Here is a 20,393-nt window from a genome sequence, read left to right on the forward strand (position 1 = left end):
AGCCCACACCTGGCATAAGGCATGGTGCTAATAGCTTCATGTTTATCAGCTCCAGAGAGCCCTGTTCTATTACCGATACCTCTCTACAGGGACTAGACAAGCTGTGTATGTGCATTCACACATACGTCAGCAATGGTACAGCAATGCTACAACTTAAAGTAGCTAAATGCATTCATTAGAAGGGATGTCCACAATTATTTACACATAAAGTGTAACTAGCTAGATTAATCCAACCATCATGACAAAAAGCTAGCGAATTAGCCAATCTGTCTGTATCTCTGTCTGTCTCTCTGGTAATCTTTGTTTGCTCGCTGGGCAGTAAAATAAATAGCAACCATCTACAGCCCCACACTCACAATTTGTGGAGCACATTTCACTCATTCTTCTCCACTTCGCTCACTTTGTCGTTTTTTTAGTTCTGCTGCGTAGCAGGCTTGGAGTCTCGGATAGGGGGATGTCAATCAACCATGTGGTCCAAGCCAGACAGTTTCTCAGACAGGTTTGATCAGCAGTTTTAAAGCAGCATTATGCAATAATTGGTATATCTTGCTCCTGGGTTCCCCCTTTAGTTGGGAAGTGCAATTTGCACCCTAAGAAACCCCTTAGAAATCCCTGAAAGTGAAAGCAGCATGTGGACTGACAAAGGAAAGTAATACAAGTAAAAGAAAGTAAACAGCCCGCGACAACATTTTCCTGCCCACTTCACCAAAATTAAATAGTGCAAATAGCAGCGTGCCGAGCCAAGAGAAGAAAGAACAGATACACTATTCTCCCTATTACAAGCCAGTGGAGCATCAACATGATTTTAAAGTTGTTATATAATGTTGCTTTAAGCAGTGTTTCATCATTTTTCATCTTTTCATTCAGACTACATTTTTGTATTGGTCTTTAACTTAAGCAGTGTTGGTGGTCTGGATCTAGCCTCACCACACTCTCTGCTCTTGTCCTTTTATGACCTGATAGATCCATTAGGCCTCCTCAGCTGGAGTGAGGTAATGGAGGCTTTGTAGACTGTGCGTGTGTGTGCCTATGTGTCTTTCAGTGTTTACATGTGGTCTTTGAGGCTGCTGCACCCTGGTCATTATCCACACGAAAGCTCAAAGTGCTTGTGACGTAATTCCTCAATCCATGTGGGAGCAAACAATACGTCTGATGTTTTATTCAGCACACAGGTAAGCTGGACACACACACATACACACACACACGGACAGACAGACATAAACACTTGTCACACATGTACTAACAAAACATCTCAGTCACATCATAACATCTCAGCTACACTCACACATTCAGATCCACCACAGCAGAAGCATAGTTCACACACAGTGTATACACACTTACGGAAAAGAGCATGTTTTTCTTGTCCTGGTTGACAGCCCGAGGGTCAGGTACAGGGTCGGTGTGTTTGAGCACAGAGACAGATTCTCCTGTAAGAATGGACTGGTCCACTCTCAGAGTGGTGGAGCGAATGGAGGTCAGCCTGATGTCCGCTGGTACCTTATCACCCACTAAGGAAGAAAAGGGCACAGACATTTTCTACTTAGGTTAGAATAACATGATTAACATGTCCTAGAAACCTGATAAAAATGGCAATGCTGATTTGGGACAGTCTGAGCCTGCTCTTTACTCCTGTCTAACATTTTGTCGGCAATATATTCAGTGCTCTTAGCTTTGTCTCCTTTAACTTCTTAAAGATCTGCTTAATATCGGTATTGGAAAAACATTCAACCAAATTCAAAATGCAAAAGTAAATCATCAAAATAATCAGTCCATGAGTCCATAATGAAAAACACTGGCTGAAACAAAAATAATAATACATTTTAAATAAAATATTTAATTATTTATTTATTTAAAACTGTACTGTATTAAATATTTAGTTCAACAGAAAAAACATGTATTACTTTAAGAGTCAGTGTAAAATTCTTTAAAAAAATATATATACTATGATACCATACCAACTGTGGACAGTTATCATAGCGTTAAAATCTCATGTCATTGCAATCCTACACAATACACAAGACTAGCATATTTTATACACTGCAAGTCAAATACTACCCCATACTTACATTGACATTTACAATTAAGGAATTTAGCAGACACTCTTGTCCAGAGTGACTTACAAAAGTGCTTCACTTTTTACTCTTTGCTAGCGTGGAATCCAAAACCAGGACCTCAAGCTTAGATTCTGGCAAATACAAAAGTCAGAATAGATAACACTTGGCCTGAATGTCAAGTCAAGTAAGAAAACCGTACAACTGTAAGCCTTAGTAAGTGCAAGAAAGTGCTGAAGGCCAGCATTAGGGTTTGTGTGTGCACAGTACTTAGTACAGGGGGTTTTCCTCAAGATTAGCTGCACTTCATCCAATTACACAGGACTAATTACACTCTCTGTAATTAAAAGTGCAGTTGGCATGTGTTCTTTAGGCACTGTCAATGTTCACAATACACTCATAAAAGCATACAGTGTGTTACAATAACAGAATCTATCATGATACAATAAGACAGTTGTCATATTGCCCACTTACTGCCAGTTGTCATATCTGCACACATTCACAAGGAATTCAGATGGTAGAGGTTCATCATCCATTTGATTATTCAGAGAAACAATTTTACATGACTGAAGGGTGAAGAATGTCCTTATACGTTTATAGTGCAAAAATATGTTTACTATCCATTTTTTATGTTTTATGACAAATGTGTAACTTCTGTATATCACATGCAAAGGTGAGAATTAAGGCTGGGCGATACAGTAAAAAATCTATATCACAATATTTAAAAACATCTCCCCCCATAACCATCGACTCAAATTCCTGGACACCTGGACTCCATTTCCCAGAATCCTTTGCCCCATGATGTCACCATTATACCATCCACCACACCCAATCAGAGTTTCTCTGTTAGTGTTCACCAAAATACTGATTAGTTTCACCTGGTCACTATCACCTATATATATCTGTTCTGTTCCAATGTAACTTTGCGTAGTATTGCCAACGTTTACGTTGCTCACTATGCGTTTCTCTTTTGTCTTGACTGTGTCCCGACTATGTCCTGTTTACCCGTGTTTCTGTTTTTGTATGATTGCTCTTCTGGTTTCTACCCTGGCTAGTATGTCAGTTTATGGTTCTGCTCTGTCTTGGTGTTTTGTTGATTTTCTGTCTTGCTCTGCTCCTAGTATTAAAGCACTCTCGCTATCCGCAAGCGTCTAAATCGTTTCCCAGTTGTCACAATTTTCATGATGTGATGCACAATCCAGTTAAACCAGACTGATCATAACACAATACGATAAAATACTGTTATATTGCCCACCTCTAGCAAATCAGCTAAAAGAGAAAAGCACACTTTTTTGAGGAACCTAAACATGTTTACAAAGATTATAAAGCATATTATCATATCATACTGGCCTACTGAGAAGCCAAGTGCTTTCAAATTTCCAGCAACTGTTCATAGCCTGACCTTCAGGGTTATCAGTTATTTGTAAATGTTATCTAATGAAACTGAGGTTTTGCATGAGAGCAAACACTGCTTGTGAATAACAGCATTAATTGATAAGTGCACTTATGTAGTAGCATTTGGTCAACTAGAACACTAACTAAAGCCCGAAGGGGAATCCAGCATTTGCAAAACCGCTGCCATGAACATGTTAAGGAAACGATAGGGGTCACAGGTGAATGATCACTTCAGAGAAATTACATTTAGCAAGTCCTTGAAATGGCCTTCATACAACTGCACATCAATTAAGTGAATTTGGTGTTTTCTAGTACACAGATTCCTGGAAAGAGCGCTTTATAAGAGCAGTTCAGTCCACTGCAGGGCTGAGGAATACGGCACAAATCTAATATGAAACAATATAAATTAAGAAAGTTTCACAATAAAGAATATCTATGTTTCTATTTATTGTCTGATGTGACAAATTAGATGTATTTAAACATTTACATGCTAATTAACCATGACTAATTATGCTCTCTTTCTTGTGAAAAATACTGTCAGTGTTCTACAAGTACTGACAATATCTCCAATATACCCAGAAAAGCGTACTATGTCATGGTGTAATTCTATTGTGATTTATCATGATAAATATCTATATATATTGTATCGCTCAGACCTACTTTACTGCATTTTAATTAAATAAGTTGCACCTTCACCCAAGATTTCTTTAGATGCGAAGAGCTCTGGTTTTACAAGCTTTCATAAGATCTCATTTATTTGATGTTTATAGAGCTGTTTTACTGTGTTATCAGTCTGAGCACCTCACAGGTCTCACAAAGGTCTCAACTCACAGTAAACGTCTCAATGCTGTCTTTTCATTCTCAGCGAGCAATCAAGAGTACCGTTGGTCTCTCACTTGGCCTGACAAAAATAAAATCTAGAAGAAATGATGCCTATTAAAAACTATCAAAAAACTCCAGTCCAGAAAATAAATGAATGAAATTCCAGACCCAAGCCGTTCTAATGCCAAGACCTGTTTCAAGGACAAACTTCCCCAAAACATAGAATTAGTGCTAGCAGAATTATATTTAGACCAATACTTGTGTGTATTTGGATTATCTTATATATAAAACAATTTTGCAATGATATCGTAAACTATGATAAAACTTGGAGTTTGGAGTTTCCTAGTTTGTGTGTATTGGGAAGAAATATAGTCTATTCAACTGGTTATGCATAATATACAACGTTTTAACATCAACCATCTCCTTAGACATCTGTAGTTGATCTGAAGTGCATCTATCTGATCATTTTACAGCTTCTGGAGCAAAGTTAGATTTCACTGAAAAAGATTTTCGAGAATAACCTTTATCGGACCCTAAGATGAAGTAAAATGTTCCAGATTCAATAACTTTTTCAATAACCCTTTTCTCCAAAATGCTTCTGGTTCCTCAGAATTATAAGTTTGGTGTCAAAATATAAATATTGTTACAACCATGCTACAAGCAGTCTAACACTCCTGCACAGAGGGCTTGTCGTGGTGAAAGAATTAACCTTGCAGTGATTTGGAGTGGCTCCAAATCGCGATATGTGGTTTTACGGTTGTTGCCGTTACTGTCGTTGTGTATGTCCTCAATCTCCTCTGCTAGCTCACGTAACCACTCCGGCCAATCATGACAAAGCCTGATCGCCAGAGTTTTAGAATGTGCCCCTGAAGCCCATCAGCTCTGCTACTTAAGCTCTCCCCACACAATGACTCTTTACACCGTATTGCCGACCTTCCCGTTTATCTCCTGTGTGTTTGTTTGCTCCGTTTTGTGTATCAACCTTTTTATGTTTAGACTCTTCTGCCCTGTTTTGTCTGCCTTTTATACCTGACCCCTGACTGTTTCTCATTGCCTGATTTTGCCTCAGCCCTTCTGTTATGGTTACCACAGCTCCGTTTTTGACCCTCGTCTGTTTGCTCGGGCTCTATAGGGTATGAAGGCAGAGATAGTTTTTTGGTGGTGATGTCGCATTCGCTTGCTCTGCTCAGCACCTTCTGTTGTTTCCATCTTACAAAACGGAGAAAACATGAACACAGTGATGTGGCGGTTGCTTGCCATTCCCTGCGGTTCACTTGTCAATAGCGCAATATTGTGAGGTTATTCTGTGGTTATTGCGACAGCCCTACCTGCACACAGGTTATACAATTATACACAACATGGCAGTGGTTCTTTACATTGTGTAAAAATATGCGCCAATAGAAATGCACCACAATGTCTTAACAAATGACTGAATAAAATCTTTTTACGTTACGTCTTATTGAAAGTAAAGTGTATGTCCTCCAAAGTCTGGCATTAGCAATAAACAGCTGTAAAACAGGCCAGTCCGCACATAGCAAACAGACTTCCACGCCAGGCTAAAAGCTAACACTAGCTGAGTGGATATTACCTCTTCTCTTTATCCCCCACTCCCTCGAATACAAACTAGACTACCTCAGTTGTCTCCCAACATGGAGCTAAACACACATCTGAAAGGAAGGAACCAGCTTTTTTTTTACCAATAAACTTGAGAAAGACCAATTTGGGCAAGCGAGTGGGGAGCAAGGCTAAAAGGTAACCAGCCGCAATCTCTTTAGCTTGCTTACAGCACATAACGATAAGAGGACACAATGAGAGAACATCAACACTATCTAACTCTGTACGACTCTGGAACAATTGCAGTATTTTTGTTACAGAGTTAAAACTGTGCTATAATAGGCGAGCTCTGTGAGCTGTCGCCTGTGCCATGAAGCACAGCCAGCCAATAATTGTTTTTCTTCCCACAAATCATTTGTGCACTTTTTGCTACTTTTAAATGTACTAACTGCAGATATGGACTGTGAAATGCACAGACTGTGGAATGCACAATGCCTGTATTAGGGCACTGTACCACACAAAAAGGATGTCAACCTTATTTTTATTCGTGACCTTTGGGACTCTTAGAATAGAACTTTAAGTAGTATGCCAAGAGAATTACAAGACTGGGACTTAACTATTTCAACCCAAACTGGCAAAAGACAGTTTCCATTTCATTCTTGTATTCATTTCTGTCCTATTTCAAATATTATACAAAAAAAAACATCTCTAGACAGAACATTATGTTAGCCAAACAAACCAGTCGAGTAGTGGGAATGCTTGACCACTTCCTTGAGAAAATGTCTTTTTCCCTCTAGCAGTGTAATTTTAGCAGTTTCTCTGAGATGGACAGTTGTGATTACAGTGATCCTAAGCAGGGAGTTCTGCATGGCCTTCACAAACAAACAAAAGGCCAGATCACGCGTCACAGCTGCAATGCCTTCCAGCTGTGTCTGACATATCAGCTGGCGATGAGAGACCTTAATGTGGCTATTTTTGAGGCATTTTCAGAGTCCCTTGTACTTCTACATTTATGACTCCTTTGTAAGAGTGTCACTGTATGGAACCACAATTTGGTTGGTCTACTTTTAAACACCATGCATCAAAGCAACCAAAGATAGATGTCATTTCTTGCTTACCCGCCACTTCTACTATGTCTCCAGGAACAATATCTCTTGCTCTGACTCTCTGTACACTCTTCCTGTCCTGTCTGTACACCTTCCCCATCTCTGGCTCATATTCTTTCAGTGCCTCAATGGCATTTTCTGCATTACGCTCCTACAAACACAAAAAACATAAATAGTTATTAGTGAATAATTAACAGCGAATTTGAATCCATATAGTATTCTAATACATTTATATTGTTTAATATATTATATATTGAGAAGAGCAGATATACTGTAAGTACGTATATTGATTGTATTTTAATGCTAGCATTTTAGCATTTGTATAGTTTCTCATAATTCACAGAATTGTATAAATAAATCTTAGATGTGACCAAAATTATATATTAAAAGCTAAAAGATTCCATAATAATTAATAATTAAAAAAATGTATGACACTGAGAAATGTGTCTAAATACTTTCCACTTCATTAAATAACATATATATGACATATTTAACATCAATATTCAATAAATAATTATTAATATAAGTTATGCTAAACAGTAGCATACAGAAAGTGTATGTCTACCATATATGCATAAATCATATGTACACTTACCTGCCATACCCCAACAATGGCATTGGCAATAAGGATGAGAAGAATGACAAAAGGCTCAACAAAGGCTGTGATGGTGCCCTCACCCTCCTCGAACCAGGCCAGGGTCTAAGACAGATGCATACAACACAATCACTGACAGGTCTTCATTAGAACATGATATAATGCATATGAAAAGCAGCTAATTGGATGATTGTGAGATGATAATGTTGAGTGAATTGTAAGTGGAGATAACCATGGTGAATTAGTGCTGTTTTATGTGTTGAAGAGGGGGACTGTCTCTCATTATGGCTTACAAAGGAAATACAGGCTGCAAGGAGGAGAATCCGCACAAGCAGATCCTCGAACTGCTCCAGCACCAGTTCCCATAGCGACTTGCCTGCAAATACAAACACAACAAAGCCAGCTCAGTTACACGAATATCAACAAAAGTCCTCTCTCTCTCTCTCTCTCGTCATCAAAACTACAGAGCAAGTCCTGATCCAAACAGCTTCTGTAAACACATCTCTAAAATGCTAAATCACATTCATTCAAGGCCACACAGCTACCACCCTCCACCCCCAGCGCACACACCATCCCCCCTTCAGGGGACCTAATAATAACCTTAATTAGCCAGACAAGTAGCATCTCCTACACAACAAAGGGAAACCAGTGAGGTAGGCTTTTAACAGACTGAGAATGATGAAAGCACTGCTGATCATTACACAGACTCAGACTTAGAGAGGACAGCGGGCTGTGTTTCTTACCTTCTTCTGCCGGTAATTCTGCATGACAAATTGTGATAAAACCCAATAAGAAGAGAAGAGAGAAAAAAATGTCAAATCAGATTTATGTTATTCACATTCATGTCAGCATCATTCCACTCTGCATTATGCAGACATTATTCTGATTTAATTTAAACATAATAATTATATAATTATATTATAGAAATAATTTTAAAACATAAGTATAGTTATAACTATATAACATGTAATAGATAACTGTTACATAGATCGATACAATAGAAAAATTACTGTTTATGATTACTGTTGGATATAAGAGTCTTAATAAAGTAGAGTCATTCAACAAAACAGGTTCCAGCTGCATCTGCAATGGTTGATGAGATGCATTAAATGCAAAAATGTACCAAAGTGTGCTTAAAGGTATTATTTTAAGCATTCACGGTAATGCTATTTTTATGGAGTAACATTCTATTTTATTTTTTTTTTTTTTGTACATGGCCATCATATCATGTCTGTATTAAACAACATGACAGTTGCATCTGAAATATCGCCAAATATTTCCTTATCTCAAACAATTTTTACTTCAAGTTGATTGACATGTGTAAGGTCAGAAACAGGATGAAATTTACCACCCTGTCAGGATTACAGTGCATTAGGCTCCCATGTCTGAATAAAGGGATAGTAGTAATATATATAAAAAAATGTTTCTTTTGTGGAAGATGAACATAACTTTCATGTTTTCACTTTCTCTTGATGAACACTTTGAAACTGCAACATGGAAAAGGCCCTTGTTTTGTAGAATGACTCAGTGTGCATATGACAGGCTGTACCGTTGGGACCCCATCGCTCTCTGCTTTTCCTCAACTGCTCACTACTCAAGCCTGTGGACTCATTCACCCCAAAATACCCCAGCACCTCCTCGACCGTCTTGGTATGGGCATTGTCCATCCCTGAGGACAAAAAAAAAAAAAAGACATCCGAACGGTGCATCAGTGCATCTTCTAGCTCTGCATTGTGGCTCTGCACACTGCTTCATACAGTACGCTGCAAAATATCCAGTGCAGAATTAAGCCTTACAGTGTTCAGACGTGTCCATCTGGACTCAAATCAACACCGAACACTTTCACTTAGTACTGAATACAGATCCTTTCTGCCTTTTTCTACCCAGTTGGTTTCACTAATGCTGCTCAGATAACATAGGTCCAACTCTTTTCCTATGTTAAAGCTTCTTGAACCGTATTCTGATTTAAGACAATCCACTAAAACATGAATTTAACGATGTAATTCTGTAATATTCTCATCAGCTACATATGTATGACTTAGCTATCTACAGTCTCTACAGCATTGCAATGTCGTTGGTCACTGCGATGCTCTCCTCTGCTTCGTCTGGTCTTCTCATGCACCTGTTACCTCCCACCCCACTGAGGCAATTCAACAAGCTTTCCTTTCGATCTAAACCAGGAAAATACCTCCCTCACACGTTCAGGTATACGAAGCAGCGTCTGGCTAGCTGTATAATTCACAAGCAGAATTCCTCCAGGACCCTGGTGCAACATAGACACAGTGCAACACAATACAAGTGCACAGACAACACAACACAGTACAGGCAGAAAATAATAAATAATTGGGGTAGTGTGCAAATTATGCAATGTGTTTAAGCTTTTCCTATGTTAAAGCTTCTTGACCCGTATTCTGATTTAAGACAATCTACTAAAACATGAATTTAACGATGTAATTCTGTAATATTCTCATCAGCTACATATGTATGACTTAGCTATCTACAGTCTCTACAGCATTGCAATGTCGTTGGTCACTGCGATGCTCTCCTCTGCTTCGTCTGGTCTTCTCATGCACCTGTTACCTCCCACCTCACTGAGGCAATTCAACAAGCTTTCCTTTCGATCTAAACCAGGAAAATACCTCCCTCACACGTTCAGGTATACGAAGCAGCGTCTGGCTAGCTGTATAATTCACAAGCAGAATTCCTCCAGGACCCTGGTGCAACATAGACACAGTGCAACACAATACAAGTGCACAGACAACACAACACAGTACAGGCAGAAAATAATAAATAATTGGGGTAGTGTGCAAATTATGCAATGTGTTTAAGCTTTTCCTATGTTAAAGCTTCTTGAACCGTATTCTGATTTAAGACAATCTACTAAAACATGAATTTAACGATGTAATTCTGTAATATTCTCATCAGCTACATATGTATGACTTAGCTATCTACAGTCTCTACAGCATTGCAATGTCGTTGGTCACTGCGATGCTCTCCTCTGCTTCGTCTGGTCTTCTCATGCACCTGTTACCTCCCACCTCACTGAGGCAATTCAACAAGCTTTCCTTTCGATCTAAACCAGGAAAATACCTCCCTCACACGTTCAGGTATACGAAGCAGCGTCTGGCTAGCTGTATAATTCACAAGTAAGCTGCAAAGATGTGTATATAACTAAATATGATGCAATTCATTGCACTGCAGCTCTCAGCAAAGCGGTCTGCAGCCAGCCAGCCAGCCGAAGGAGCGTTGCATCAGACTGTCAGTCAGGTGATGCTGAAAACATAAATACTGGCCTTGTAACACAGGAAACGCAATTAAGCTGAGCTTGCAGTCAAGTTTAGCCAGTTTAGCACGTAGCTAGCTATCTATAGTTTTGCTGCACTGTTGCTGTTATGGTGAAATACTTAGGCTAGCTAGCTGCGCTCCTGTCCATTTCTCAGTAGAACTAGCTAGCATAGCTAGCATAGCTAGTTAGCTAACGGTTCTTCGCACTACGGTTAGCTAGCTAGCTAGCATCCCGCTAGCAGCAGACTACTCACCAGTTCAGTTATAATCCCGTCTCCAGTTAACCGAGTACAGTTACACCGACGTGAATCCAAGATGCCAAACCTCTGTAATACGACCGAAAAGCCTCCTACTAAGACTCCTGTAGAGTGGTTAGATGGCTACTTCGCAGTGCAGCGGCAGTCTTGGCGAATCTAGCGCTATATTGACAGCTATCGTTACTGTATCGCCCCCCAGAATTCTGCATGATCCGACAAATTATAGGGGACCCAACGGCGAAGCAATCGCCCGCATTTCCTTCCTAACTGCCTGGCCACACAAAGCCTACTGGAGTTTCCTAGCTATCGTTTAAAGCAGAATAGACTGGCGCTGTTCGCTGTTCGCTTTAATCCTCCCCCGCTCTCTCCCGTCTAAATAAGCATCGCTTTATTTCATACTAGGCCACGGACTGGTATTACTCTAGCAGCAGCTTCTGGCGCAGAGGTCCTCGGCGCAGCGATGTAGCCAATGAGCGAGCGGGAAAACGGATTGAAGGGGGAAACGAACCAATGCCGTGCCCTTCTGCGAGAAAGTCCCGCCTCCTCGTTGTTTGCTGCAGCAGGGAGGGGCGTCAGGTGGCAGCGCTTAACCAGTAGCCGTGCTGTGCGACTGTGGTTGTCATGGTGATTGACTTGCGTGTGCACCATTTGGGGTAAAGTCCATTTTTATGAGCACTTTTCATCGCCAATGGAAAGTCCTACAGCGACAGACGCCATCTATTACTGCTTTTGACGGGGTTTAAAGGGAAAATACACCGTTTTCTCACGTTTTGCATAATATTCATCCGTTGAGTGATGTTGCATGGTGCAGGAACCAGGACTGTCTATAATGCAAATTAGGGAGGACAGACTAACTCGAGCTCTGTGTCCTGTGGATTATGCTGAGTAAGACCTCAAGTCAAGTCAAGTCAAGTGGGTTTTATTGTCATTTCAACTACATACAGAGTACACGGTGAAACGAAACAACGTTCCTCCAGGACCCTGGTGCAACATAGACACAGTGCATACAGAACACAAGTGCACAGACAATACAACACAGTACAGACAGAGAATAATAAATAATTGGGTGTGCAAATTATGCAGTGTGCAATAAATATTGAGTCCAGTGAGGTAGTAAGGTTATTAGTGCAAAATGCTTTGTGCAAAAATGTTTCCCATTTTATCTGGGGTAAATGGTTGGAGAGAGAGAGAGAGAGAGAGAGAAAGAGAGAGAGTGTGTGTGTGCATGTAGCAGAAAAGACATCAGTTCAGAAGTTGAGTTGGGTTGAGAAGTCTGATGGCTTGGGGGAAGAAGCTATTGCAGAGTCTGGTCGTGTTGGGCCGGATGCTGCGGTACCTTCTTCCTGATGGCAGGAGGGAGAACAGTCTGTGTGAAGGGTGGGTGGAGTCATCCACAATGCTGGTTGCTTTGCGGATGCAGCGGGTGGTGTAAATGTCCCTGACGGAGGGGAGAGAGACTCCGATGATCCTCACAATGCGTTGGAGGGTCTTGCGGTCAGAGGCTGTGCAGGTCCCAAACCAGGCAGTGATGCAGCTGCTCAGGATGCTCTCTATGGTCCCTCTATAGAAGAGGGTGAGGATGGATGGAGGGAAGTAGAGACACTGCTGGGCTTATAACAGAAACCTGACCTTATAACAGAAACAATGATTGGTCAATTGCCTGGTGTCATTAACCAGTCATTAATGTAGTGAGTTAAACCAAATGAGTGTAAGACTAACAGTAAGGATGGACATTAAGGCTTTCCTTCTTGCACACAGGTTTAATAAGACAGACCCCTCCAAAATCCTCTCTGACCATGTAGTAATAAATGAGGGGTTGTCCTAATTTCTCTGAAAACAATTGCCTTTCTATTAATTACATTAACAAATTATTACAATGAAGATGAAATATCAGTATGTTAGTAATGTTAAAAAGAAAAATGAGTGTCTTAATTTTTTACATGATTGTAGATATGATCTGTTTACAAAAAGACAAACTCAGTGGCCAATGTATTAAAGGGGTTAGAACCTTCAAACTCTTAGGGGTTAAAGTGTCATCTGATTTATTCTGGAATGACATGCAGCCAGGTTTTTATTACTTTAGCATGTGAGGCATGCAGGGCTCGCCACATACGTTTTGGTTCAGATCTATGAGCCATTCATTAGGCCTGTGCTGGGTTATGCATTCCTAGTCTGGGCTGGACTGTCAAAACAACATATTACAGGCTTAGAGAGAGTACAGACAAGATACTGCCAAATTATTGGAGTTCCCCTTCCATATTTTCAGACTCAGAGGAGAAAGGAGATTTCTGAGGCAACACTAAGTACACAACAATAAGTACAGACTCAGCAATAAGAGAGACATTAATGTTGTCATTGGTAGGACAGTTAAATATAAATTTGGTAAATATGAGTGTGTAATGTAGTATGTGAGTATATTGCGCTATACAGAAATAGAATTCACTGTCCATTAGTAAATTGCTGGGCAGGGCATCTATATGAACATATACAATTTATTTGCAGAAAAATAAATAAAACTCCAAAAATCAAAACCTTTTTTAAAACTTTATTGCTGGTGCCCTTCTTCTTCTCGCCTGTGTCTTCCCTGTCATTTACCATATGTCATTAAAAAGCCACTGTTAATGAACTAGCAGTCTGTTGCTTTTCTCTTGGCCTTGTAATTTCCCATCAGGGTAATCACAGACCCCATTTACACCTGGTCATGTCATGCGACTACTATCTGGATTGTATCCTGATAAGATTTTTGCCACTTGCATTTATACTTGGTAGTCAGATGTGTCTCTGGTTAGTCAGTCTGGAGTCTAATTGCTGTGTGGGACTGAATATGCAAATTTACTTGTTGCACTGCAATTATTACTGGTGTTTAACTTGCATTGGGAGGGGTTTCGGTTTTCGAATGTGTTCTGGAGAGATAGATGCGTTCACACTGCTATAACATGGCTTCACTGCATCTTAGACCACCTCTTGAAGTGGTTTGAGTGATCAGAGTTGTATCTGTTTTAAATGCATCTTGGGTGCATTTTGGTGGCCAGATATCCTGACATTCAAGACGCATGAAGTGACCAGATGCCATCTTAAGAACAAGAATGACATTGGCTTCTTATTCACTTCTTTTTTGTATTTTCCTGTCCACCTTAAACGTTGTTATAGTTATAAAGTATTTGACTGATTTGCAAAATCAATGCTTCCAATGCATCCTACACACCAATATTATAAGGTATAGACTAGATACTAATCTAAATAGTGCAGGTAAATTTGGCAGGTTAGTGCACAATATATTAACATACTAACCCGTTTTCTACCAACAGGAAGTGAGGAAGCATTGCTATGCCAACATACAGCACTGCAAGTTCTCCAGTCGCTACTGCTGCCACACTTGTCATTTTCTAATAATTGTTCCAGTAGCTCCTTCCTTTGCATTTTGCATTGCATTGTGGGATAATAGTGTACATCCTAACCACACTTGAAAAACAACTGGTGCTGAGTATCCATCGTATATATGTACTACATACTTCATGCTTAAAAACTAGCCTGTATTAGTAACTTAAACAAAGCCACAAATAGGAAGACACGACAAGTGCTGAGAACTTTCAATTCAAGCAATTTGTGAAGCAGATCATTCTAGAGCTCAGTAGCATCATTTTAACCCTTTTAACATACAAAATATTCAATATTGTATTGAATCTTGACTTTAGCATTTAAATTGTAAATTTGTATTGAATCAGAAAACAATATTTCCTTTTTGTACTGTAAAACCATTGTGCATGTGCACTGTTATCTTAAAAAATATTTTCGATGGGAACTTTTTTTGTCTGACACTGCCCTGAAAGTATCTCTCAAATAAATGGAAATCTTTTCAATAAGTACCTGGTTCCTATCGCTGTTTAAGCCATTCCAACTCAGTTCTTCTCTCTATAATGGCACACAAAACACTTCTGAATTCATTTGGTTACATCTAAACAATTTAGTGTGCAGCAAATCTGAAAAAATGGTGTAATTCCCCTTTAAGTGCTCCCTTCTGCAAACATGCCCAAACCAGACATGAAGGGCTCAGGTGTGGAAGAGTAAGGAACATTTAAAACTGTGCAGGGCGCTGTGTCCCGAGGCCTATACATAAAAAAATACATAAAAGTATGCTTAGAACAAATAAGTGACAAGTTAGTTGTGACAAGGACACTGTGACATATGCGCTCTAGGGTCAAGCTGACACATCCTTTTTGAACTCTGCAATCTGTTTGGGACTTGGGTATTTGTAAATATGAACCGCATGGTGCTGTGCTGTGCTGCATGGTGCTGTGCTGTGCTGCATGGTGCTGTGCTGTTTTGTGACCAAATCTGGCACTGACAGTGATGACCGTGTGTGGGGGGAGGGTAGAAAGAGATGCCCCAAGGCAAAAGTGACCCAATTAAGTAGCCATAATTATCTGTCCCTATATATCTGTGGCTAATTACTATCATACCCTCTATAGAATTCATTCTTGCATGGATTCGGGCCTATATTTATCTGGCCATGGCACTCACTCAGATCATGCTGTGAATGGGAACCTTTTTTTTCTTTTTTTCTAATGAAGTGAATTACATTACATAAAAAAATGCTGCATTATTCTTTTAATTCTGGGCAGAACCCGTGGAGCAAAGCCCTTCAGGGTGGTATTTCACTAAACAAACATTCAGTGCAGTGACCCTGCTGTGATAGACTATAAGGAACAGGTTCAAGTAAACTGACTTTCTCAAAGCTGTATATAGAGCTCTATTAAATGTTTAGATGCAAAATGCAATAAAAGCTATTTTCAGCATTTGGTTTCAGTGTACTAATGTGTAGAATCATAAGCTTGGATGTATACTAACAAGCTATTTCTGTGCTATATGATTAAGAATCTTATTGTTATCAAAGAATGAAAAATGTGTTTTTTATTGCAATATATATATTTGTAATATTTGGTTTTCAAGGTCCTGATTGAAAAAAAAACAACCTAACCTAAATGTAATTAACAATAAAATGATGGGTTTATAATCTAACCCCAACATAATATAATATGGGTCATTATTGTGATCATGTGTGATTAGTAGGTGTACACATACACACCATCAAATTAGATGCCCGTTTAAAGCTGCATTGTTCAGAATTGGTCATTCTTGCTCTCGGGCTCCCCCTACAGTCCTGTTGTGTAATTTACACTTTGAACCACCCCCAAGAAGAACAGGCTGTACACATGAATTTGCTAACGCGGTGCAAAATACTAGCATCCGAAGTTAAAGAATCACTGTCATGGCAGAGTAATATTACAGGATTTTAGACAAATATGACTTTGGTTACAGTGCAGTTAGCAGCATTCCAATCCCAGAGTAGCAACAACAGAGATGCTACTCTCCATATTACAACCCAAATTATTTCAAAGTCGCTATTTAAAGCTGTAAGGCAAACATTTTACATAATGCTGCTTTAAATTAATCAAATGTATTTGTGCTTAACATTGATTAGCTTCATCTACAGTGTCTGTCAAGGGGTGTATATATTAGGCAGCAAGTGAACAGTCAAGTTCTTGAAGGTGATTTTGTGTTAAAAGCATGAAAAAGTGGTAAATACCTACCAAAAGTGCTCCAAGAGAGGATAACTAGTGAACTGTGAACAGTGTCAGGGGCACCTAAAGCTCATTGATGCGATCCATAGAGCCCTAGCTCACAACTAACAGGACTTAACGGATCTGCTGCTAAAGTCTTGGTGTCAAATATCACAGGATGCCTTTAGAGGTCTTGTGAAGTCCATGCCTTGTTGGGTCAGATCTGTTGTGGTGCCACAAGGGTGGCCTACTCAACATGTTGTGGCTGTGTATACAGTTTTGCATAATATTTTTTCGCTGAATTAGAGAATATAGATCACATGATATACAAAACTGTACTGTTAAACTATGCCCAGACAGTTTATCACAGAGGCACATTTTTTGTTAAAAGTGGTTTACTATAAACGTAGTGTAAAAGACAGCAAGCTCACATGCTGGATTAAGAAACAACAACAAACCAACATGAGCAATCAAACAATCATGATAATCATCCGTTCTCACAGTCCTCACTTTTCTTTTCACTTATCTCTCCTTACAATGGGTAATCCCGCCAGAGGCTGAAACACAGAACAGAACAATAATAGTAATGTCAGACACATGAGCGCATACTGGTGAAGTACAGAATGTGGTTAGTGATTGTACAGACAAAGCAGATATGCAAATTACCTCACACTGCAGACTTCAATGTGTCTGTGTCATGTTATTCATGTTAAATATATATGTGTGCACGACTGGTGTGCTTGCTCATAGTACCTATGCGTGTACTCTGGGTCCATGCTCTCCTTCAATATGTCTTTAATCTCCTGTGGGGGGTCCAACCCATGCAGTGCTGCCCGCTCCCACCTCTGCAAACGACTGATCCCTACACACACATTCACACATGCAGGAGGAGAGAGCTTTTACTGTGAGTAAGAAGGCATATAATTGAATCCTAAATTACTTCTGTGAAATCTGGTAAGAACTGGTAAGAATTAAATAAGCAATCGACAATTCCTTTTTGGTGTGCACATATTTAAAGACGCAGCCATTTCAAGTCAAGTCAGATTTATTTGTATAGCTTTTTACAACTGTGGTCGTCACAAAGCAGCTTTACATAATTAGTAATTAATAAAAAACAGAGACAGAGAAGTGACGTAAGACATGAAGGATCAAAGACCCCCAGTGAGCAAGCCAACGGCAACATATCAGAATAATATGACCCCCTACCTAATAGTGGAAATAACCACCCTTGGCTAAGACTACACTAGTTAGATGATATGGCATGGAGGTGTTCATTATAAAGGTTAACTGGTCAACAGTGGTGTGTTGATTGCTCTGTACCAGTCGTCTTTCCCCTCTGGCATCAATGGCCAGTGGGGCACCACTGTTATGCCATTGGAAGGCACTCACTGTGTGAGAAAGGCATTCTCTGGAGGCTCTAGAACATCCTACAAAGTTATGGGTTTCCGAGATGCTACCCCTCTTCGCTCACTGTCACAGTCATATCAGTATATTCTGATCACCGTCGGTTTGGAATGAACTCGGCCAGGGGCATTACAGATACCATGTGATAGGGTCGGCTGCACAGATAAGTGAACACACGAGCTAGTTGTACCAGAGTGCAAAACGATCGCATTTTGGTGTGATTTGAATGATGTCCGAAAGGGTTCCTGGAAAAGCGTGGTAGCATCATTGAAGCCACCGCAGTACAGGTGTGCCAAGAATGGACATCTTACACAAAGAGGCCTTTCCAACGGGATAACAGTGGTGCCCTACGGGCCATTGATGCCAGAAGGGAACAAAAATTCTGGCAATTGTCACAGCAATCGGCGCGCCACTGTTTGCCAGCAGACAAGTCTGCTTGTATTTGGCCTGTTTGACCTCTTCAAAAGGTTGAGAAAGGGCATTCCCTTTGCGGCAGTAATAATAACTTCCTGGTGGACTAAACATGTGTCTGTGTTGTGAGAGCACCATAACGGCTTTCTCTGTTACCTGTGCATGGCCCAAAACGCCAGTCCAAGTCAAACTTCCTCAGCTCCTGCAGATCAATCTCTCTCTTACTTGGGCGAGGAGGTTCTGGATCTGAGAGAGTATCACATGGTAATAACATAACAATTAACCCCATATTACAACCCTGTTCATTCATCTCTAGAGCTTTGATGACTAACCATTTAACAATAACACGGTTCTAATGTAAACTGCACACTGTCGCACAATCTCACCTGCAGCCGGGGGAGAAGGAGGTTTCTTGTTTCTTCGGTCATTTTTTTTTGCCCTCTTCACTACTTTAAATGTGTCAGTGATGAGGCCACGTTTGGCTGTCATGCCTAGGGAGAATCAATGGTGTCTGTTATATTTTAGATCTACACATATAGAAGAACTACACATTCAGGATCTATGACATGCATGTCCCATATGATCTAACAAACTGTCCCCTATTGCCCAACACCCTTTAATGACCGGACGTCCCAGAACATGTCGAATGGATGCTGGATGTTATAACGCTGTAAAGGTACACACGGTGCTGTGCTGTATTGTGTCCCGTACTGTACTGTTTCCTGTTCCTAAACTAGACTGTGTTCACATATTTGAAAGGTAGCCTCGGCTCTCATGTGCGTGCACGCTTTACTGTACCGTATAACACTTACCTGCAGGTGTTTATCCGACAAGTGTAAACTCTTTAAACACCACGGATCCTCTGTCAGTAAAAAGATTTGCTACCCGACCATTTACAAAACAAGGGAAGGGGTGTGGCTACGTCACTGCGTGATGACGCATATGGGTGCTCATTTGGTACGTATGACGTACGCTCTGTTGTTGCGCTGCTCTCCCGTTCGGTTCAGTTAGAGTCTGTGCACAGAACCGATTCTTTCGAATCATATGATTCAGATTGTTCATAATGTTCCGTTATAGTAATAATTTGCGTGATAATAATAACAATAATTATGATGACAATAATGATAATTAAGTAACACACTAAGTGGTGCCATTAACCATTTATACATTTGAATGAAATTCAGTTATTTAGAGTACACCCATTACTGACAACAGGAGTCTAACATACCCAATACACACTGTCATCTGGTAGATAGAGGGGTAAAAAGCCCTCCATCACTGGGCTGGGGGGCAATGGATTGTCTAGAGTGCTGGAGCTCCAGCCAACACCCTGGGATAAGACTGAGTGGCGTTTTTCTTCTATAACTAATCATCCATTATCAGTACCCGAACTCTCTAATTCTCTCATGACCACAAACCATCAAATATTCACAGCTATATTCCAAAATCTAGTGTAAGGCATTTACAGAAGAGTAAAGTCTGTTATTGCAGCAAAAGGGAAAAACAGACCCTTGATTTGTAAAAGTAGCCCTGGCGGAGCAGGTGTCTACAAACATTTGGACATGTACTGCATATATCATATAATGTATAAAATATATTTTCCTATTAGGGCAGTATGCTCAGTCCTAGCCTTTTTCTTTTTGCATTAATAGTAGGGATCTTTTCCTTATTTTTGTTGTCATTATCAATATGATTATGACTATGATTATTATTATTTATATTATTATTACCTTTCATATACAATAAAGCGGCTTTAATAGAATAGAAATGGAAGAACAATAAGAAAGCAAGTTAATTAAAAGTTAAATGAATAGATTCATTCTAAAAATGTTATATAATTTGTATATATGTGCTGTATGTATGTAAACAATACTATGTGTTCTTATTAGAGATATTCAAGACTGCGATGATCCAGATGTAAACATCGCTATGCAGATGCTGCAAAGGGTTTG

The 20,393-nt window shown here is 39.9% G+C and overlaps 2 protein-coding genes across 2 annotated transcripts in view; both read right to left on the reverse strand.

Annotated features, from left to right (window-relative positions):
• LOC140554926 (sarcoplasmic/endoplasmic reticulum calcium ATPase 2) overlaps window positions 1-11,524 on the reverse strand; it is a 31,629-nt gene extending 20,105 nt beyond the window's left edge. Inside the window, exons 1-7 of the mRNA XM_072678450.1 lie at window positions 11,063-11,524; window positions 9,073-9,192; window positions 8,267-8,284; window positions 7,817-7,899; window positions 7,524-7,628; window positions 6,941-7,079; window positions 1,342-1,508 (exon numbers count right to left, since the gene is read on the reverse strand). Coding sequence (XP_072534551.1) covers window positions 1,342-1,508; window positions 6,941-7,079; window positions 7,524-7,628; window positions 7,817-7,899; window positions 8,267-8,284; window positions 9,073-9,190 — 630 coding nt within the window. The 5' untranslated portion in view covers window positions 9,191-9,192; window positions 11,063-11,524. The remainder of the gene's footprint in view (window positions 1-1,341; window positions 1,509-6,940; window positions 7,080-7,523; window positions 7,629-7,816; window positions 7,900-8,266; window positions 8,285-9,072; window positions 9,193-11,062) is intronic.
• A 4,560-nt stretch (window positions 11,525-16,084) lies between these two features.
• Window positions 16,085-19,358, reverse strand: pold4 (DNA polymerase delta 4, accessory subunit). Its single transcript, XM_072677073.1, has 5 exons — window positions 19,254-19,358; window positions 18,828-18,932; window positions 18,598-18,687; window positions 17,380-17,488; window positions 16,085-17,183 (listed from the first exon to the last, which is right to left on the reverse strand). Exons 2-5 carry the CDS (start codon window positions 18,928-18,930, stop codon window positions 17,159-17,161), a joined length of 327 nt encoding a protein of 108 aa, XP_072533174.1. The 5' UTR covers window positions 18,931-18,932; window positions 19,254-19,358; the 3' UTR covers window positions 16,085-17,158.
• Between the last annotated feature and the right edge of the window lie 1,035 nt (window positions 19,359-20,393).

The sequence above is a fragment of the Salminus brasiliensis genome, chromosome 4 (assembly GCF_030463535.1).
Source record: "Salminus brasiliensis chromosome 4, fSalBra1.hap2, whole genome shotgun sequence".
NCBI classification, from domain to species: Eukaryota; Metazoa; Chordata; class Actinopteri; order Characiformes; family Bryconidae; genus Salminus; species Salminus brasiliensis.